Here is a 21,422-nt window from a genome sequence, read left to right as displayed (position 1 = left end):
TAGTTATATATTATTTTTAATGAATAATAAATATTCGATAGCATACTGTTCTTAATACTATTGTACACCATAGAATTATATCGAAATATTCTATAACTAGATTTATATGGATGCCCACCTCAACTACGATATGCTATAATTCTGCCCAGTTAAAGAGTGATTTCTTTTGACCAAGATATTAATCTTCCTCCAAAATGTGACAAAATTGAATCCTCTCAAATAAAGATTATTGCTAAATGTTTTACGACTTCTGCAAATTACCTTGTCACTATTTAAAGTATGCATATCAAAATTGTTACTATGATATGGATGGGAAATATTCTATCAGCCCAAATAATTTTTGTAAAAAAAGTAATAATATTTAAATTGCTTTAATTTCATTTCGTTTTTAGTATTTTTTTTCATAAATAATCACTTGCGTTTTTGCTAGGGACAATGGGGTTTATTTGTAGGGTTTAGGTATCAAGAACTGTTGTTTATTTAAACGTTCACTGATAATATTTTTGATGATAGCTAAAAAAATATTTTCCAAAATACAATAATATTATTTTTTTAAAATTGTATTCTATTATTCTATAATTGATAATAAATAAAAATATGCTTCTTATTATTATGAGTATGACTTAAATTTTATAAGGCTTTCCATATTCTACTGGACTTCGAACTCTGAACCTTTGTCTGGACCTGAACCTTTTTAGAACTAGGGTTCACAGCGTTAGTTAGAATTATTATATTATGATGTTCAATGAATTTAATAAATAGTTTTGAGGGGTAATTTTAATATATCATATCAAAATTGGTACATATTTCTAAACATTAACAAAAACATATAAAAATCTTCTCAATATTATTATAAAAATCGTCTTTATCATATCAATATTCATATATATTTCTAAACTTTAAAATTATAGTAACAAACAACTTAACAAAAACATACAAGAATCTTATCAATATTATTACAACAATCGTTTTAGTGATTTTTCTATATTTTGTTGATGTATTTAACATAATTTTGTTTTAGCAAAGATACTTCTGACGATATATTTTATTAGCTAAAGATAGTAAAACATATTTTAGGAATGTATGTCTAAATAGTTAGATGATATGATATAAAACTATCGAAATTTCTAACTAATTTAAATTATTAAGATGTATTTATTTTATTTTTTTAGGCCTCTATAAGCGGATACTAATTTGAATAAATTTTTATGGGGACGCCAACTTAAATGGCAAAGACTTGGTAATTGATAGCACTTAAGTGTAGAGAAGTGATTCAAGTTAAATTTGATTAATTATTTTATTTATTAGATATTCTTATTTCTAAGCATATATTTATGTTATTACTCTGAATCTAAAAAAGAAAGAAGAGAGAAGATAAGTAAGGATAAGAAAAGATCGTCTTCGATCCTCTCGATTCCGATTATTTCCCCTTCCCTTCTGATCCTTGCTTTTCCAATGCCTTCCCTTCAGATCCCTGATTATCCGACCCAACCCTTCCAATATTATCCCATCTAATCCCGGACTTTCATATCGTGTCCCTTACGATCCCGTTGCTTCCTATTGCTACATTCCGATATTGTCTTCCGATCCCGTTTTTCCCCATTTCTATCCTTCTGATCTACACACTCTTGATACCTTAATTATCCACCCCTCCCATTCTTTGCCCTTCCCGTTCCATCACGTCTATTCTCGTCTTATCTAGTCCAGTACCTTCCTTAACCCTTCTTACATGTGAATAAAATATAAGGTATAAAAATTTTTATAAAAAGAAGTAGAATAGATGAAAAGAAAAATAGGAAAAGAGATAAGAGAAAATAATTTAAAAAAAAAGAAACAAAAGTAAGAAAAAAAAAAGTAGAAAAGATATGATAATGTAAGATAAGTTATGATAAGATGAGATAAAGATATGATCATCTCTTTCGATCCTCTTCATTCCGTTACCTCCCCTTCCCTTCTGCTCCCAGCTTTTCCCATATATTTTCTTTCGATCCCTGCTTTTGATCCAACTATTTCCGATCTTACCCCATAGGATCCTGGACCTTCAGAACCCGTTCCTTGATCCTGTTGCTTCCTATCCCTCCTATCCTTACTTTCCTATATTGACCGTTCCGATCCTGTCCCTACGGATTTATTCCCATTTCTATCCTTTCACTTACTCTTAATACCTTAATTATCTACCCCTCCCATTCTTAGCCCTTCTTGTTCCATCACGTCTATTCCCGACTTATCTAGTCCAGTACTTTTCTTAACCTTTCTTACAGTGTTAATAAAGAGCAGAATATTTTAAAAAGAAGTAGAATAGATGAAGAGAAAATTAGGAAAAGAGAAAAAAAGGGAAAAAAAAGAAAGTAAGAAAAGATATAATATAGGCTAAGATAAGGTATGATAATATAGGATAAAATGAGATAACGATATGATCATCTCTTTCGATCCTCTCCATTCCGTTATCTCCCCTTCCCTTCTGCTTCCAGCTTTTCCCATACCTTCCTTTCCGATCCTAGCTTATTTGATCCAACTCTTTCCGATCCTACCCCATCTGATCTTAGACCTTCAGATGTCGTCCATTTAGATCCTATCCCTACTTTCCGATATTGACCCTTACTATATAAATTTTATCCTAACAGCTTTTATTATTATGAATCTAGGCAAAAAATTCTTGAAATAATTAAAATTATTACATGATAAAATTTTAATTTTAAAATTATATAGTCATTTATATATAAAGATTTATAACAAAGTTTTCCGCTTTTATAATTTATGAAAGATTTATGAGTATTTATTTTGTCTACATCAATAAGGATTTTATAAATACTAAGAAAAGAGCTATGCTTATATATTTAGGACAAAAACTGATCTCCAACAAAGAAAACAAATTTAAAAAAGTGTTTAAAAAAAACCAGATAAATTTTTTTAGACACAAAGCATTCAAATAGTGGCTTTAAAGAAAAATGTAAAATAAAATAGATAAGGGGAAAATACAAACGCCCTCCGACTCCCCTTCCATTCACCATTATTAGAAATTATAATCTTTATTAACTATACATAATTCTTTTAAAAATAAATAACATATAATACTTAAACTCAATTTACTCAATCGCGAGGCTATGATATTACTTTGGGTAAAGTCTTAATAGGCCTTTCTAAATCGACACAAATTGGATCGTTATATAACACTACATAAGCAACAACAAAAATTGAATAAAATTATTTATTATATAATAAAACTTATAAGAGAAATTTGATACAAATATTAACATCATCAAGACATTTTTACAAATAAAAATATAAAATATTATTTAATAATTATATATTAATAAAAAATGATTAAATTTTTTAATATTATTTATCATGGCATTGTCAGGTAGAGCAAAATTTCCTCATAAGACCAATTATAGATCTATTGATCTTAGGTTCATTTAACTGAGTCAAAGGATAAGCGGCATCCAAAATCTCTAAACACTTTGATAAAAATAAAGAAAAAAATGGTATATAAAATTTTCAAATGTACTAATAATTTTTAGACTTTTCTAAAAAACAAATTAAGGATTTGAATGAAAAAGGTTCTGGTTCAAGTAGAAATAAAAAACTTTGTAATTGTTAAGCTAAAAAATTTTGAAAATGTTAGCTAAAAAAAAATAATTTTGTAAATGTTAAGCTAAAAAAAACTAATTTTTGAAAATTTTAACTAAAAAAATTAAATTTTGAATGGATAAAAATAATTTTGAAAAATGTTAGCTAAAAATTATATTTTGAAAATGTTTAGATAAGAAAAAATTAATTTTGATGTTAGACAAAAAAAAATTATATTTTGAAAATTTTAACTAAAAAAAATTAAATTTTGAAAATGCTAGCTAAAAAAAATTAAATTTTGAAAATTTTAACTAAAAAAAATTATATTTTGAAAATGTTAGCTAATAAAATTTATTATTAAAAAAATTGTTTTGAGCCCCTTCAGATTGTAAAGACTAATGATGTCCATGAGTGCTGATAATATTATCCGCATCTGATTAAAAAAATAATTTAAAATATTAAATACTTACATTATATTTTTAAAAAATTGTGATTTTATGTTAATAAAGATTAAAAAAAATTTAGAGATGAACTTTATACTTTAATTTATTACAATTTTCTATCATCACTTTTAAAAAAGTATAGAAATAGATTTTCTAGTTAAATTATATTATTTAGATCTACGTTTATTTTTTATAATCTCTTTCCATAATGCAAATTTAATAGGTAAATTTTTTTAAAAAAAGTTTTTCTGTAATAGTTGAAAGATATAGAAACTCTATAATCCTCGGCCGCGATGATTCATAAATTAATTTATCTTTTTTTGTTCAAGACACTTATAAAAGATTTCGCATAATAAAAATATCCAGCCTACTCATTTAAAAAATCCTATTTTTTGATCTTTTGCGAGAAAAATTAATGTAGAGCTGATTTCCGGTTGCAAAATTAAAAGGGTTTTGGTTCCTTAAATTTGACCCGGAAGATTCAATGGTTAGATCCAAACTGTTAATTAATGAATTCTACAATAAACAGCATTGTATATAAATAAGGTTACGATTCATGGAAATTTTAGGAGAGGTTGCAGGTTCTGTCCTAGATTTTCTTTTGGGTGGTTTTGTAGGGTCTGATCAAACTATCTAACCCTTAAAACTCTACTGAAGCCGAACCATATTTTTTTAAAATTATGTTTAGTGTTCAAGAAGTTTTTTTAAAATATTTATAATTCTTTAAACACCACACGAAATGTTTCCATATCTCCCCACAAATTAGGTTTATAGGTACTTGGCTGACTTTCCTGGGATATAAAGTGGCACTTCAACATATGTAATATTTTTGACATCTGGTCTTGGTACAAATTTGGCGCAATCAACTTTTAACCGAAAATGATAGTGTCCTTTTTTCTCACCTTCAATGCAAAGAGGTTTTTGTAAGGATGTGAGAGGTAGAAATAGTCTATTTAAATGCCTTATGACTTATGGAGGAAAAATTTATCTTTTATCTTTTCCGGAGTCCATAGCTTAAAGAGATGTTATTAACCTTGCTAATTTTTAGAATTTAATGGGAATAAATCCCTTATTGTTTACCCTCATATCTTCAAATACTGCAAACAAAACTTGGGCCATAAATGGCTTGTTTTTCCCGTGTCAATCTTGGTCTTCTGCTATAAGATGAGGTGAGGTTAATCATAGGGTAAAGATTAGGCTGAGGCCTATGTCTACCTCATAAATGTAAAGGGTGCGAGAAAGAGTCCAAACCTAATAGCATATGGTCTTTTTTATATTTTAAAGAGAGGTTAAGTCAACAGAGCTAGCTAACTACCCAAAACTCCTGTAACCCATTTAATTGTTATGTCTAATGAGAAAAAATCTCAATGGCTTTACAAATATTGCTTGGTTTAGAGGAAACCATTATATTTGGGAATTCACCTGTCTCCCAATTCTCCTCTAATCCAAACATTAACCCGATTATTAGAGCCTAAAGGAAGGTAAAATTAGTAAGTACCACGGCCTTTCGGATTTATTATTTTAGTAACTTCACTCCGTAGGCTATCATTTTTTAAGATTTTAGGCAAAAAATTTTATAATCGCTTTAAATTTCTTAGGAACTATCTTTGTTACTTCTGATCTCATGAAGAGCTTTCTTTTGCTTTTTGTTTAAAAAAAAATCCCGCCTTATATGCTTTTTTTTAATTTATGTTTTTTATATTTAAATATAATTTTCAAATATTTTAACTGCTAAAAAAAGAGAATTAGAGTTAAATCACTATATTTTTTAGGTCCATAATTATAGTTTTAGAAATAAATTGATCTATAAGAATTTTATTTTTAATATATTTTTTAAAATAAATATTTTAACTGCTAAAATAAAAAATAATTTGATTGGTAAAAATTTCTTATGAAGAGGCTTAAATATGTATTTTTTTTAGAAAATATATAAATTTCAATAGAATCAGTTTAATCCCACCTGATATACATAAACTCCAAAATTTAATTTAAAATAGTTTTTTTAATTAGATAAATATACAGTAATTAGACCATAATAAAGGGAAAATTCGTATTTTTAGAATAAAATATATCTGTAGATTTTAATGTTGTCCTATCAAAGAGTGTTTAGTCATTGCTATTGGTTAGATATTTTCATTAATCTTGGAGTGAATGCCATATAATCACATAAAATTAGAATGTCACGTGACGAAATTCATTATTGTTAAAGAAAATCATTTAATTTAAAAAAATATTGAACATGAAAAGAATAAGCTTAAGATGTAAACTTTATGAGGTTAGAAAACCTGCAGTATTTGTATAGGAGAATTTTTATAATTATACTTTATTTTTGTAAGTTATGTAGTCCGACTTGTAATTCAACACTTTCGATAATAAGGCCATATTATACCAATGTATAGCTACAAAGACCTCGTATTTACCATAATTTTTCCTAAATTTAATGTATATATAAAAAATTGTAAAATATATTTAATTAAAAATAGAAATAAATATAGTGTACTAAAGTATTTTTAAAAAAAAATGTTATAAAACTGTAAACTAGTTATAAGGGAATTATTTTACAAACTACTCTTCGCACTTTCTCTTAACAAGAATATCTTTCAAATCATTTAAATAATATAAAAGCTACATGGTATAGTGCATAACTTACAGATTATTGTAAAATATTACGCAGACACAAAATAATTTTAATTAGCCTTACTTTTCAGGAATAGGAAAGTATATTAAAATTCATCAGCTATAACATTTGTGCTGATTTCTTTTTTATAAAATATTTATTAGTGATCAGCATCGGGCCTAATATTTTAAGCCCGGCCGGAAATTTTTTAAAAAAATTTTGCCGGCCCGAGCCCGCTTGATTTTATTTAAATATAGAAATTAATTTTTATAATTACTCAAAATAAAAGACATACGTAATATGGCGTTTAGTTTCAATAAATAAAATCAAAATTTTTATTTTACATAAAAAATTCAATATAAAATTGATAAATTTAGATATATTTTAAAAAATTTCCAAGATCCGACCCGGCCCGATTTATTTAAAAAAATATTAGGCCCGGCCCGGTCCCGATTATTTTAAATATAACCCGGCCCGGGCACGGGCTGGGCCTAACTTTGCAGATCTCTAATATTTATATCTCTTTTAAAATGTTTATGTACATCAAATATGACATGACATTCTAAACACAAACTTTAAGATATATCCAGTTTCGAATGCTCTGCACAGTTCATACGTTTTTTTGAAGTTGATCATTGCTATGCGGTCACGTCTTTTGATAAACATATGGGCACAAGTCATATTAATCAATATGAGAACCGACAACATTTTATTGTAAACTATATTTGCAGAAGCTGGAAATGATATAGTATTTAATGTCTGACCCTGTATAAAATCCTCCATTTCATTTAGTGATTGGTAAAAATATTTCTCTTGGAATATCTCTACTAGTTCGAGATCCAAACTAGATTCTTTGAAGTCATAATTTGATAGATATCCTAATTTTTATAAAAATTATTTTGAGGTAATTAAAACTTGGTTCAGTTATAAAAAGAATCTTGAATAATGTTAAATTTTAGGAAAATTTGCTAACGTTAAGAAAACCTTCGAAATGTCCATATTTTAATGATTATATTAAAGGTTGTTATGATACTGATAAATTTAACCAAAATAATATTAATATATCTCTAAGTAATATAATAATTATATCTCAGTGATATTTTGAAATCCAATAATTATAAATTTTTTTAATTGCGCTTAAATATATTTTTGCCTAGCCATTTTTTAGTAGAACTAGCGGGAGGGGTTGACACAATATCTGTATTGAAAACATTTCATCATTATAATAAAAGGGTTAGAGCAGGAGCGTACGCAGCGGGGGGGGGCAGGGGGACAAATCTCCCCCCAAAGTCAAAAAATGCAGATGCCGGATATATTTTTCAAAAATATTATTGTTTATATTAATTTATATTTGTTAATATTTATTCATATTTGTTAATATTTATTCGTATCTCATATTAAATATTTCATTAATTACATTTATTATTACATTTATCTACTAAGTTATTTTATCAATTAATTTCGATTTCAAATTTTCCGGCGTAATATTTACTTATTATTTTCAAATTTTTAGTGGCGTAATATTTATCTACCATTTTCAAATTTCTAGTAAAATAATTATAATTTCTGAAACTTCTTGTGCAACAGGGAAAAAGAAATTGCAACCTTGTCCAACAAGATAGAGTCTCTGCCATCAAGTAGTAACAGCTTTTAAGGAGTTAGAAGAGCCAATTATTTGCTATTACTAAAATATCACAATGGCTTGAAAGAAATATTTCTTCAGAAGCAAGAAAATTATTGGATTCAATGCTTATTCCAAATTTTATTTCTCATTAGAATATATTATTTAATTATACACTTTTTTAAGTATTACTTTTCAAAAGCATGACATTGACTTGATTAAGAAGATGAGAATAGCGGAGAGCATTGTATCAGAATTCAAGGAAATTAGGGCTAATGTTAATGAAGAATTTCATATTTTATTTTTGAGTCAAAAGCAGAGCTATACGTGTTTAATATTTGTCTCCCGACTTGTAGCAAGGCAAGCTCATCGTTAAAACATTAATATAGGATAAGTGTATATTTTTAATACAGATACATTTATAACCCAAATAAATGAATTTTTAATTCATCATGCAGCACTTACTAATCTGCAAATATTACTTCCACAGAAGCCTTCCCAACCTTTTTCAGATGGTGATAGAAAAAAAAAATTTGTTAGATTTTTATTATGAAGATGTTAAAGTATCTTATGTATGATGTCTTACTGAATAACTATGTTTATAAGATTAACAATGGTTGATATAGTCCCAAAAATGCTATGGATGCTCTGCATTATTTCAAACACATTTTAGATTGAATTCCCAATGTATTAAAAGGGTTTATAAACTCTTCCCATTAGTAAACTAATGATTGAACATTCTCTTTTTTAAGAAGAATAACAGAGGCCTGCAGAAGTACCATTTGCAGGACACGGCCCGGATTTTTTTAAAGATTTTTTACAGCCCGGCCTGCATTTTTTTTGAAAAATTTTCAGGCCCGGCCGCAGCTTTTTTTAAAAATTTTTTAGGCCCGACTCGGCTTTTTTTAAAAAAATTTCAGACCCGGCCCGGCTTTTTTAAAATAAAATTTTCAGGCCCGGTTCCGGTGTTTTTTTAAAAAATTTCGGGCCCGGCCCGGGTATATTTAAAAATATTAAAATACTGTCCAGCCCAGGGGCCGGGCCTGCAGGTCTCTGAAAAACATACCAAGAAGTACAACATCTGAAAGTAAATTGAAAGGTTTGGATCTTTTGAATATTCATAGGCATTTGACGACAAGCAAGGATGAGATAATTGAAAAATTAGCTCAATCACAACGAAGATTGGATTTACATTGTAAATATATAACATATAAAATGCAATTATTCCTAAGAAACATTTTGTGTAAAGGTTAAAAAATTCAAATTTCTATTTTGGGTCATTTAAGTGATTCTTTACATATAATTTTTTTATAATTCACATAAATTTAAAATTGTGTATTAGAAATTGTATATTTTTCCTAATAAATTTATGCTTGATATTTTTAAAAAACAATAATATTTCTTAAAAATTTTATTATCCCTCCCCAGACCAAATTCCTGCATACGCGCCTGACTTTTATAACATTCTCTTTCTTTTTACTTTTTAAGTATATATTTACTTACATTTATTTAACACTTCTTTTACTAAGTTATTTTATCAATTAATTTCGATTTAAGTTTTCCTTGGTTAATATTTATCTAATATTTTTAAATTTCTAGTCAAATAATAATTATGGACATAAAAAATGTTTTTAAACATATTGATGATGTTGAAAATCCTAGTCATCTTACAAAAAGCAAAATATACAAATAATTTTATAACATTTTTTAATTAGCTTAGAAGTATGACAAATACTTCTTAAGAGGTATTAAAGATACCTATGATAAATATTTTATTTAATAATAATTTTATATTCCACCCATCAAATTTCAATATCCACAGACTTTATGTTCTAATTGAAAGTTAAAATTTTAAAACAGCTATTTTACTAGATGGTTATGACTAGAATTCTCTATTGGAGACAATGGAATTTATTGCAGGATATGAGTCCTGTTAGTTAACAACAAGTACAAAGATGCTGGAGAAATCTTTGACTCAAAAAATAAATTATCACAAACGCTGTGAACTGATTATTTCTTTAAATTAATTCAAAGTGGGGATGTGATCCCCATTTCATCACATATTGGCAAAAATAGGATTAAAATATCAAAAGAAAATAGATGTAAGATCAAACTAACTATTGAGGCAATTCTATATTGTAATTACAGGGTCTAGAATTACGTGACCATTTGGATTCAGGAAGCTTGACTTTCAATAATAATGATAATGAAGGTAATTTTCGTGGTCTTGTAAATTAAAGCATTAGGGGTAAACAGAATTATTTCTAAAACTCCTTGTTTAACTAGGAGAAAGAAATTGTAAAAAGCTTGTCCAACGAGATGGAGTTTTCGCCATCAAGCAATAACAGCTTTTATAGAGTTAGAAGAGTCTATTATTAATGCTCTTACTGAAATATCACAATTGCCTGTAGGAGATATTTCCTCAGAAGCAAACAAATCATTGGATTCAATGCTTATACTTTTTATTCTCATTAGAATGTATATTATACAACTAATTTATCTATTTCCAAAAACAATACATTGACTTGTTTGAAACGATGAGAATAGCGAAGAGCATTTTATTAGAACTCAGGGAAATTAGGGCTAATGTTGTTGAAAAGTTTTATATTTTCTGTATTTTTGAGTCAAAAGAGCTATACGAGTTTAACATTTGTCTTGGGGGCAGGCTCATCTTCCTAACATTAATATAATGTCAGTAGAAGAGTATTATAAAATAAATGTCTTTATCCCTCTCTTAGATACATTTATCACCCAAATAAATGAACGGTTTTTAGTTCATCAGGCAGCAATTAGCAATCTGCAGATATTACTTACACAAAAGCCTTTCCAACTTTTTTCAAATGGTGATAGAAAAAAAATATTTGTTAGATTTTTATCATAATGATGTTAAAGTATCTTATGTTTTATTAGCTGAATAACTATGTTTAAAAGATTAACTATGATACTTAAAAAATACTATGGATGCTTTGCATTATTTTAACATCTTCACATTAGTACTGCAACTAATGAAAGAACATTCTTTAAAGAATAAAAACATACTTAAGAAGTACAACATCTGACAGTATATTGAATAGTTTGGCCCTTTTGAATATTCATAGGCATTTGACGCCAATCATGGAGAAGATAATTGAAAAATTAACCCAATCTCAACGAAGATTAGATTTTACTTTATAAATTTATAATATGCTTCTTAATAATATTTCTAAGAGATTTATTTTTTTTAATGTGTTATATATTTTTTCATGAATACCTTTTAAGTTATTACATACAAAATACAATTATTCCTAAGAAACTTGTGTAATAATTTATATTTTCAACATTTAAATTTTTTATACTAATTTGGCTCAAATAATTTAAATTTCTATTTTGGGTCATTTATTTTATAGTGATTTATATGCTGTATATCAACTTAATATTTTTTTAATATACTTTTATTTTATAGTTTTTTATATGTTGGTTTATATATTTAATTTTTTATAATTCAGATTAATTTAAAATTTTGTATTAGAAATAGTTGTTAGTCCTAAAAAATTTACGCTTGATATTTTTAAATAATAATTTTTTTTAAAAAATTTTAATTATCCCCCCTCCCCACACATTAAATTCCTGCTTACGTGCCTGGGTTAGAGGGTAAAAAGATTTTTTGAAGTAACTTTGAAATATAAGGAAAAATAAAATTATATTATACATATCTTAAATTTTCTCGAGATATTTTTATATCAGCGAATATTATCTGACCTTCTTGACAAGATTATAAGAGAATATGCAAAATTATATTTTCAATTTTGACTACATATTATTTTTAAACAGAGAGTATATTGTTTTGTTCAAAAACTGTCAAACTAAACATATATATTAAAAAGAATAATCGTTTTAAAAATTGAGATTAATTATTTCATTTTTTTTCTAGCATCGCAATGTTTAAAAATAAATCATCTCTTTATCTTGCAATATCAAATTATGTCGAAACAGAGGAAATTTAGAATTAAAATTTGAATCGTAAATAATTATTGTCATTATTATTTAAAATTTATTAATTTTAGTTTTAGAGTTGGGTTGGTAAATTGTGTGAGTTATTAAATAGCGTTGAACTGGTAGAGTTTTTTATAATAATTTTCACAATTATAAGCAAATACATCTCGATATAATTAAATGTTGACTATATGGACTAAGATGTTAAAAGAAATCTAGTCAACCCTATGAAATCTTGCATTCTACTCGTCGCAATTAAAACAAATTTATAGATAAAATTTTCGCTTCTCGGGTAACATAAGAGGACGTAAAGGAATAGAGAATAAAAAATACATATTCTATATTAAATTTGACTTAACTGCAGTTTTATCTCCCCTAAATTGATTAGACATAAGGAAAGAACTGTTATTTATATAAATATAATATAGAAAAATGGGTTTAAGATACATTCCCACTTGTGATTTACACATAAACAATTACAATTTCTGTAACTATGACGGGGTAACCAACTAGTAGTTAAATAATCAACTAAATGAAATATATTCTTATCAATTTTTTAAATGCCCAAAATAAAAAAAAATAACCATCCATTATATCTATCTTATATTCGTCTTCCATGCTTTTCGATGATCGACCTTGAGTCTTATCTAGATAACACAATGAGCAATCACAACTAAAATGCGAATTAATTCTGAAGAACTCCTGCCTATCAAAAGTTGAAGATACCGGGTTCATGTAGGAAATATGTACCTTATTAACATTTATATTTTTTAAAATATACAATTTATATTAAAATAGTAATAATCTATTTAACTTAGTCTCCCGATACACCTTATTTATTTTTTAAAGTGTATTAATGGGTGAAAAATTGCAAGTCATTTACCTTGTTTATTTAGGGTTAAAATAGAAGCATATTTAATAGTGATGTATAATGGAATATTATGTTTTGTCAAATAGAATCATTTGCTATGAAAAAAATAAATGTAGGTAGCATTATATCCAAAATATTTCTTAAAAAAAAATTTGCAAAATCATCAATTCTCGATTTTATAAGTCATGCTAAATTTTTTTTCGTCAAACTGCAAACCTTTTAATCATAACTTGGAATAAATTTTTCGTTAAGTGACACTGGATATTCCCTTAAAATAAAGACTCTATTTAAATTAGATTCTTAGGTTAGAAAGGGTAAATTGTTTTTAATAAGGGGACTCGAAATAAAGCTATGTTATCTAACGTTAGTCTTTTATACTTGGGTAATTACTATATTTTTAGATCTTTCAAGCCAATTTTTAGCCTTTTTTTGAAAGGATAGCACCTCAAGTTTGGAAGAAACTAATAAAAATTAAAACTTCTTAATTTTAACGGTCCAGCAAGTAGCTGAAGATTGAGCCGAATTAGCCAAAACCCAGCTATAGCCCTTTCTTATTATATTTAATATCATGACTAACTCTAAGGATATAAACCCCCTGATGCGTGCCAAGGTTAGTCTATATCATAAATGCAATGATATCAATTCTTGGATGAAATTGGTCGACACTTTTAATTTTAACAGATAACCCAAAATGAAATAGAATAACACTCATACCATTCCACTAACCGTTAAAAGAAACAAGTGTGATTCCCTGGAGTAATATGTAATGGATTTATTCATTTATTACATTTTTTGTTTTTACCCCATAAAAAAATATATAATAAGAAAAATATTCTTTTTTTATTAAAAAGGAATCGCAATATTATTTAATTTTATCAATGTTAAATGTTATATTTATTCATATTTCTATTACATATTTTTCTAAGTCATTTGCATTGAGTAAGTAAAGGTCTTCTATCAAAACTAAGTGTTGGGTCCTACCGTTAGATATACAAATTCCGTTTGGGATACAGGAATGATCAATTTTTGAATAACTAAATATTTTTAGAAATATATAATTTTTAAAGAAAGTGAAACATATCTTAAGAAGTAGTATTTTAGGTGAGAACTTAAATTAATAATTAAGTCGAACCGATTTATATTAAAGATTACTTACATATAAATTAAAAATATTAAATAGCTGCTTTCTATAAAGACTGTCATTTTCCTGCTAGTCCCTTTAATCTCAAATAACTTTTAGCATTCGGTTCAGCATTGAATAGCCCTATAATAGTAAGGTGTATTTTCACCTCAGAAGATTTTTTGCGAAATTCAGCTGAGATTTAAGCAATGTTATATAAATTATCTCGACTGACATTTGATTTACTCGAATGCAAATAAGCTGATGTCACGTTATTTTGCCAATATAAATACATTATATTGATATTTTATTAAAACTTTAAAAAAAATTCAATGAAGAACTAAAATGTCGAGTCGCTAACTGATATGTATTCAAACTTTTCTGGTCTAGAAAAGCAATATTTGATTACCTCAAAGTGCTTCGATCGGAGCGTTTTGACTATCATTCTTATGAAAAATTAAAATTCTAAGTTCTAAATCTAAGGGGAATTATTTCTTTCAGATTTCTCATCATTTAATAATCATAATGTCAAATAAATATAATTACTATATTTGAAATTTGAATATATACTTGATAAAAATTCCATGGCCTATATCTTTATGGTGTTCGTCCTTTATATCAAATGAATTAATCAAGATCTAAGAATTAAATAAATGCACATAAATAAGACTGCTGTTATGAATACATTTTTTTGGAAGAATAATTATACCGTTCAAATAGACTCGCAGTTCCATACACAATACCCGCACATAAAATAGTCTCATTCATAAAAAATCGTTGGTACAAATTAAATTTAAAATTGGGTTAGTTCTTTTTAAATTTAATCTTTATTATTGAAAAGGCACATTTTGTAAAATGGATGCATATTTTTAGAAAATAGACATTTTAAAATAGTGTCAAGCCATGAAATAATCATAAGTCAAAAAAAATATTGGCCGAGATGGGAAGGAATTTTTTTTAAACTACTGGTATTTCCTCGGGTGTTCTATGCGAATATTTTAGCCTTTTGAATGAAGCTTCACCCATTAATACGATATTTTTAATAAAATTAAAAAATTTACCCAAATAATCTTTTTGATTAGATTAATGAGGGCCGATAAATGAACATAAAATATAATAATACAGCTGAGTGCATGGCCATAGCCTAATTTTTTCAAAAAATGTAATTGTATAGTGCACAAAATAAGCCTACATGGCAGAGAAGTAAAATAGAAACTCATTTAAAGGTAAATGATGATGATAGCTGGGAAATTAATTTTCACCTAAGGAAAATATGTTTTAAATAAACTTAATTTATTGTTTGAAATCTGCAAGTAATATTACATAAATTGTAGTTTAATTTATTTATTTAAAAAAAATATCTAGGTGTTTGTTGGTTTCTCTTTTAGACTAAAGATTTCAAAAATTAGAAATGGTGTAAAAATATAGAATAGAGCAAAAATGCATGGTCAAAAATTTATTAAAATATCTTAAACTTTTAAATAGTAAATATAGAGATTGAAGATTATGAGGAAGTATCAAATACAAATTATTTGACAAGGTTAGCAAATAAATATTCTACAAATAAAAACAAATTATCTTTCAGTATACGGAACTTTTAACAAGAACGCCAAGTTCTTCCCGGAATATGCCATATATAGAATGTATACTTTAATTTTTGAATCGAATTTCTGAATTTTTTCGCCCTAGCAAAAAATAAATTAGGTGTTCTGCCAACTAGCATATCTAATGAAGTTATCCTTATGCCTAGGCTAATTTAAATAAAATTATTTTTATACATGATTACTTTAAAATTAGCTGAGTTTGAATTAGTAATATTAGTTTTTTTTTTACAATATGGATCCAAAAATATGGTGATATATTTAGTATACATATTTTATTTTATTTAGCTTAGATTTTTAAAATAAAAAAAAATTAATTAGCTATTTAAAAATATCTATGAGTGTTTGGAGGCCGCCGACTAGATTTATAAACCTCGCGCAGCCCACCGAAGGCCCTTGATTATTTGGCATGCTTTGATTTCCAAAGTTTTGTTGGCGATTGAAAATAGGGTCCTACCTTAATTAGAAGATTAGGATTATCCTGTATAAAATCATGCCACTATTTTTCATATTAAATGTGGTGAACCATTTTATTATTTTATGTTTTAGATCAGTAGATTTTTTAAAATATTTATTCCTATTAATAACTACAGTAAATGTTTTTTTTAAAATAAAAATTAATACTTAATTGAACCTACTTTGTTGTATATATGGGGTAAGATTTGTTCATATTTATTCCATATTATCTCAGGCAATAATTTTTTCATTCTATTAAGTATTTTCTCGAGAAATAAAGCTTTGGTAAAAACAAGATGTCTAAACATTTTCTCAAATGAATGTTCCTTTAAATCCATAAATTTGTGTTTCGCCAATTTAATTTTTCCATTGCAATGAGATATCAAATTTTCGGGGTTATAATTCTTAGTTGATTGGCGCTTTAAATAAAACGTTTTTTTAAAAAAAAATACATAATTCATTAATTTTTGAAGAGTATACAGGAATCAAAATCTTTTCATGAAAAAAATATGTTTTTATAGTAAAATTTAGCAAATGAAAAAAAATTGTCTCTTTAAACAAATTCAAATGTGCGAATTTAGAAGAAACAAAGCCCATGCCAAATAGTGTTGTTAAAAAGTCCGATTTGGGTCGATTTCAAAACGGCCCGATTATGATTTTAGCTAAAATAATAATATGTAAGCATCGAGGTTTGGCAAATAGATGTCCAAGCATTTTTACCAGCTATTAGTAAAATCTTTAGATTTACATAATATTATCTTGGTTATAATCTTAATAAAGCCTCTTTTAAAATCGACCCGAATCGCGTTTTTTAACAATACTAATGCCAGCATCAAGCCATGGTAATAAATTTATCAATATTTTAAAACTTGGGGAGGGGCAAGTTTATACAGGGCCATTAACTCGAATCCTCAATTAGAGCGCTTGGAATCCTGATATTTAACTAAATCGGATTAAGGGTTCTATAATTTTTTTTAAAAATTTTTTATTTAGTTATTTTTTTTTTATTGAATCTTCTAAATACTTTTTTCTCAAAATTATTAAAATAAATATAAATAATATTTAAAAAAATAACATGTAAAATATGATATATAATAAAAAAAAAAAGATAAATATTTTAAAATATATTGAAATTAAAAAATCAATTATGTTTCTGTTATTTTAACTACATTTTACAAGTTATAATTTTTATGGACACCAAACCCTGCTAAAACCGAACCTAATTCAGAGATTTATTATTGAACCCAAAACCTAACCCATTTTTTTAGAAGGAGGGATCTCACGCTCCTGGTTTTTTTTATTTAAAGAAATTATCGTAATGTTTACTTCAAGTTTGAAAATTATGCGAATAATGAGATGGATTTGGTAATCAAATTGGAGACGATCTTCCAAAGGTATTTTTCTAAATATTTTACATTCATCTTTATGATCTACCCAATCTTTTGCCTGTAAAATAGAGATAAAATTAGTAAATATAATCAGATTTAGTTATCGTAATTGCTTTCATTTAGTGTGCTGTATAATAAATTTATAATAATTAATTTAAGTAATATAAAAATGTCTAGAATAAATTTAATTAGCAAAGAAGGGGGTTATAAAGATATTTAACTCCAGAAAAATAATACATAGTCGCTAATTAGATTACGGAACTTTATGCTATCTATAACCTAAAACGAATTATTCAATATTCGATTTAATTAGTATTTTACGAATTCAAATAACAAAATTATTCGATTCAAAAATTGAATAAAAAAAATATATCATTTGTCGAATTTTGAAATTATTCCTATAATTCAAAATTTATCGTAAATATTCTAAATTATTTAAAACAACAAATATTTAGAATTATTTATAAGTATTTATATTTCCATATTCTACAAAATCACTTTTTAAATTTTAAGAATTAAGAAATAGTTTTGATCACTTTTTAAATTTTAAGAATTAAGAAATAGTTTTGATCAAATTTTAGACATGTTAATTGATTGGTATTATTATTAATGTATTTGGATCAATAATATATCTTAAATATTTTCCTCATTATTTACAATTTCAATCAGTTTTTTCTTGAAAAAATTTGTCTTTATGATCCTTAATCCCTTTAGAGTCCTCATTAGCAGCAATGTGTTTTTTCCGGTAATGTGCTATTTTTTCAACTTCTAATCATATTTTGAGCGCATTTTTAAAATTAAAATCTGATTTTACCGGAAATGTATGCCAGAATGTTTAGAATACCTATCTTATGAATTGTAGATAATCTTACCTTTAACTTTTGAGTCATTTATAATTTATATAAAAAATCTATGGAAAACCTAATATAGAGTCCCCATTAGCAGCAATGTGTTTTTTCCGGTAATGTGCTATTTTTTCAACTTCTAATCATATTTTGAGCGCATTTTTAAAATTAAAATCTGATTTTACCGGAAATGTATGCCAGAATGTTTAGAATACCTATCTTATGAATTGTAGATAATCTTACCTTTAACTTTTGAGTCATTTATAATTTATATAAAAAATCTATGGAAAACCTAATATAAATTATATTAAGTTCAAATGTTTATAATTATCTGAAATTCTTAGGGTAGGTAGTTAAAGCTACTTTTAAAAAATAATAGCTAATAGCGCGCTAGTCTTTTTGACAAATAGCGATAGCGGAAGCTCGCTACTTTTAAAAGTATCGTTTAACAATTTTGATATCCTGGATAAATTTATGAGATTTAATCTAAGACGTTATTCGATTTTTATGAATAGCGGAAAAACATAATTAACTACAAATAATAGCAAATAAAATTTGCCCAATAATATATTATTCGATTGAATTGAATTTTTGAAAATATTTTTAATTTGTAAACGTTAGAAATTATCAATTAATTGAACATATTCCTTGTAGAACTTTTAATTTTTTTTTTACTTAATTGCCAAAACATTATTTAAACATTCTACTTTTACACTTTATCAAATGATATTTAATTTTAGATATTATATCTAACGAGTCGAGGTTCGATAAAAATTATACGATTCGAACGAATCAATGATTAGAATAATATAATTATTCGATTCTATACAATCAGATTATTCAAAAAAAGTACAATTAAAAAAACGAAATCATCACAAGGTAAAAATAGTTTTATTAAACGAAAAGTTGCAATGTCTTGCTAAGGAATGGGCATCTAAAATCAATATTCTTATTTTAACACCTGGGTTATTCTTTTAGATGCTAAGATATGTCCTGGTCGACAAAACAGAGTTTTATTTAAAAGAGTGCTGGGTTGGAAACCCCGATAAAAATTCGCTTTTAAGTAGTCCTTATTTAACTATCCATAATTCTGAACTTGTTCGGATATTTTTTTTTATATTGAACCCAAAATTATCTCTGTTTTAAATATGATGTTTTAAGTATTAAACTTAGCTAAATTAAAACAATTTACTTGGCATTCCTTATTACAGTATCGTTGAAATTTACAGGCAGTGCATCTGGAAAGCTTGTTTTTAGCGCTATTTTTTTATTTTAAATATAATAATTGAATTATTTCTAGAAGAAACCATAAACGTTAAATAATTAATATTAGACCTGCAGGCCCACAGGCCCGTATTTTAATTTTTTCTATAATATATACGGGCCGGGTCTGCAAAATTTTTTTAAAAAAATACCAGGGTTTTAAAACAAAATATTTTAAATCGCCAGTAATAGCTAACTGTTTAGTTGGGAGGCTGATGCTATATCCTGTTCGCATATGCCCACAGGATGGTTAAGAGACTAACCCTCTCCCCCCGAAAAATATAATTAATATTTATTTTATAATTCTAATTCTAAGAATCTTATAAATATAAAAAATATTAACATTTCATTTCAAAATTAATTTGAATTATTCTCAAATTTTTTATTAAATCCTTATTTGCACCCATTTTTACCGTTTATATATGAATAAGAAAACTATTTTAAATATAAAATATTTATTCCAAGCCTATTATTAAATTCGTAACCAATTTGATAAGGGTTAAGTATAAGCTCAATAAATATTTCATAATTAATAAAGGGTCTGTTAAAATGTATTAAATGTCGGGATTTAATAGCTCGAATTTCCAAGCTGGATTTCGAAATCCAACGAAACGATTTATAGGAAATAGCTAACTGAAAAGCTAGAAAAGGTTAAACTGCCAAAGGATTATTTTTTTTTAGAAATCCTTTTTAAAGTCTAGAGATTTCTAGAAAAAATTTAATTCATATTCTACCCATCTCACACTTCCGGAAAGACTAAAAATATATTCTAGAGTTAATATTAAGTATGGAATCGAATTCTAGAGAAATTTAAGAAATATATTAATATTTGAGTCAACTGTTAACCAAAAAAATAAAAAAGGTAGATTGCTAAAAAGTTGTCTATACCCTCCATCTTTTCCACGATAATAACACAAATTTATATAGTTTGGAGATTTTTCACCATAATTGTTGATAAAAAGCCCAATTAGGGTTGATTTTTTTAAAACCCGATTAAGATTTTAGCATGCTTATCATGTAAGCAACAAGATTTCTCAAATAGATGTCCAAGCATTTCTGCCAGATATGAATAAAATCTTTAGGCTTACATAATGTTATTTTGGTTATAATCTCAATCGGGTCTTTTTAAAAACAGAACCCATAATAATCCGCATTTACTTACTTTAGAAGAAATTGATTATATAAATGGATACTTACAAGCAATAAGAGCAGTGAATGCTTCTAAAAGCATTCGAAAGGGTTGCCACGTAAGGTTCTTCGGAAAATAGTAATGTCCCTCTTTTTAATAAAATGCCTTCCTTCATCGTTGGGTCGTGGATTTAGTCTATTTTAAATTTATGAATTAATATACAAATTTTATTTTTTTTAAATGCGAAAAGAAACGAAAATGAAAAATTTTATAAAAAAAATTCAAAAAAAAGAGAAAAGTAATAATTTAAAAAACGACAATTCACCATGTTCACTGTCGCCATCTCTTCAAGCAAATTTTTTTTAAATTTTAAAATAAAATTCAAAAAAATAATATTGCCAAGATGACCCCACGAATTACAATTTCAAAATTATCAAAATCAAAATATTAAAAGAAATCGTAAAAATCTTTCTAATTCTACACACCATGATAAATACCTTTTCTCCTTATTTTGAAACATTAGCTT

The 21,422-nt window shown here is 26.3% G+C and overlaps 2 protein-coding genes across 4 annotated transcripts in view; both read right to left on the bottom strand.

Annotated features, from left to right (window-relative positions):
• Positions 1–3,247: 3,247 nt before the first annotated feature.
• LOC135924551 (uncharacterized) lies at positions 3,248–11,961 on the bottom strand. Its single transcript, XM_065459612.1, has 4 exons — positions 11,291–11,961; positions 7,205–7,508; positions 6,336–6,444; positions 3,248–3,459 (listed from the first exon to the last, which is right to left on the bottom strand). Exons 1-4 carry the CDS (start codon positions 11,304–11,306, stop codon positions 3,358–3,360), a joined length of 531 nt encoding a protein of 176 aa, XP_065315684.1. The 5' UTR covers positions 11,307–11,961; the 3' UTR covers positions 3,248–3,357.
• Positions 11,962–17,677: 5,716 nt separating this feature from the next.
• LOC135924749 (histone-lysine N-methyltransferase SMYD3-like) overlaps positions 17,678–21,422 on the bottom strand; it is a 28,243-nt gene continuing 24,498 nt past the window's right edge. For all 3 annotated transcript variants that reach the window (XR_010571389.1, XR_010571390.1, XR_010571391.1), the window contains exons 10-12: positions 20,965–21,091; positions 19,697–19,763; positions 17,678–17,717 (exon numbers count right to left, since the gene is read on the bottom strand). The gene's annotated coding sequence lies outside the window, so the exon portion shown is untranslated. The remainder of the gene's footprint in view (positions 17,718–19,696; positions 19,764–20,964; positions 21,092–21,422) is intronic.

Source organism: Gordionus sp. m RMFG-2023, chromosome 2 (assembly GCF_954871325.1).
Source record: "Gordionus sp. m RMFG-2023 chromosome 2, tfGorSpeb1-WG-v2, whole genome shotgun sequence".
NCBI classification, from domain to species: domain Eukaryota; kingdom Metazoa; phylum Nematomorpha; class Gordioida; order Chordodea; family Parachordodidae; genus Gordionus; species Gordionus sp. m RMFG-2023.
The sequence above is the reverse complement of the archived record's forward strand: the minus strand, read 5'-3'. Positions and strand labels throughout refer to the sequence as shown.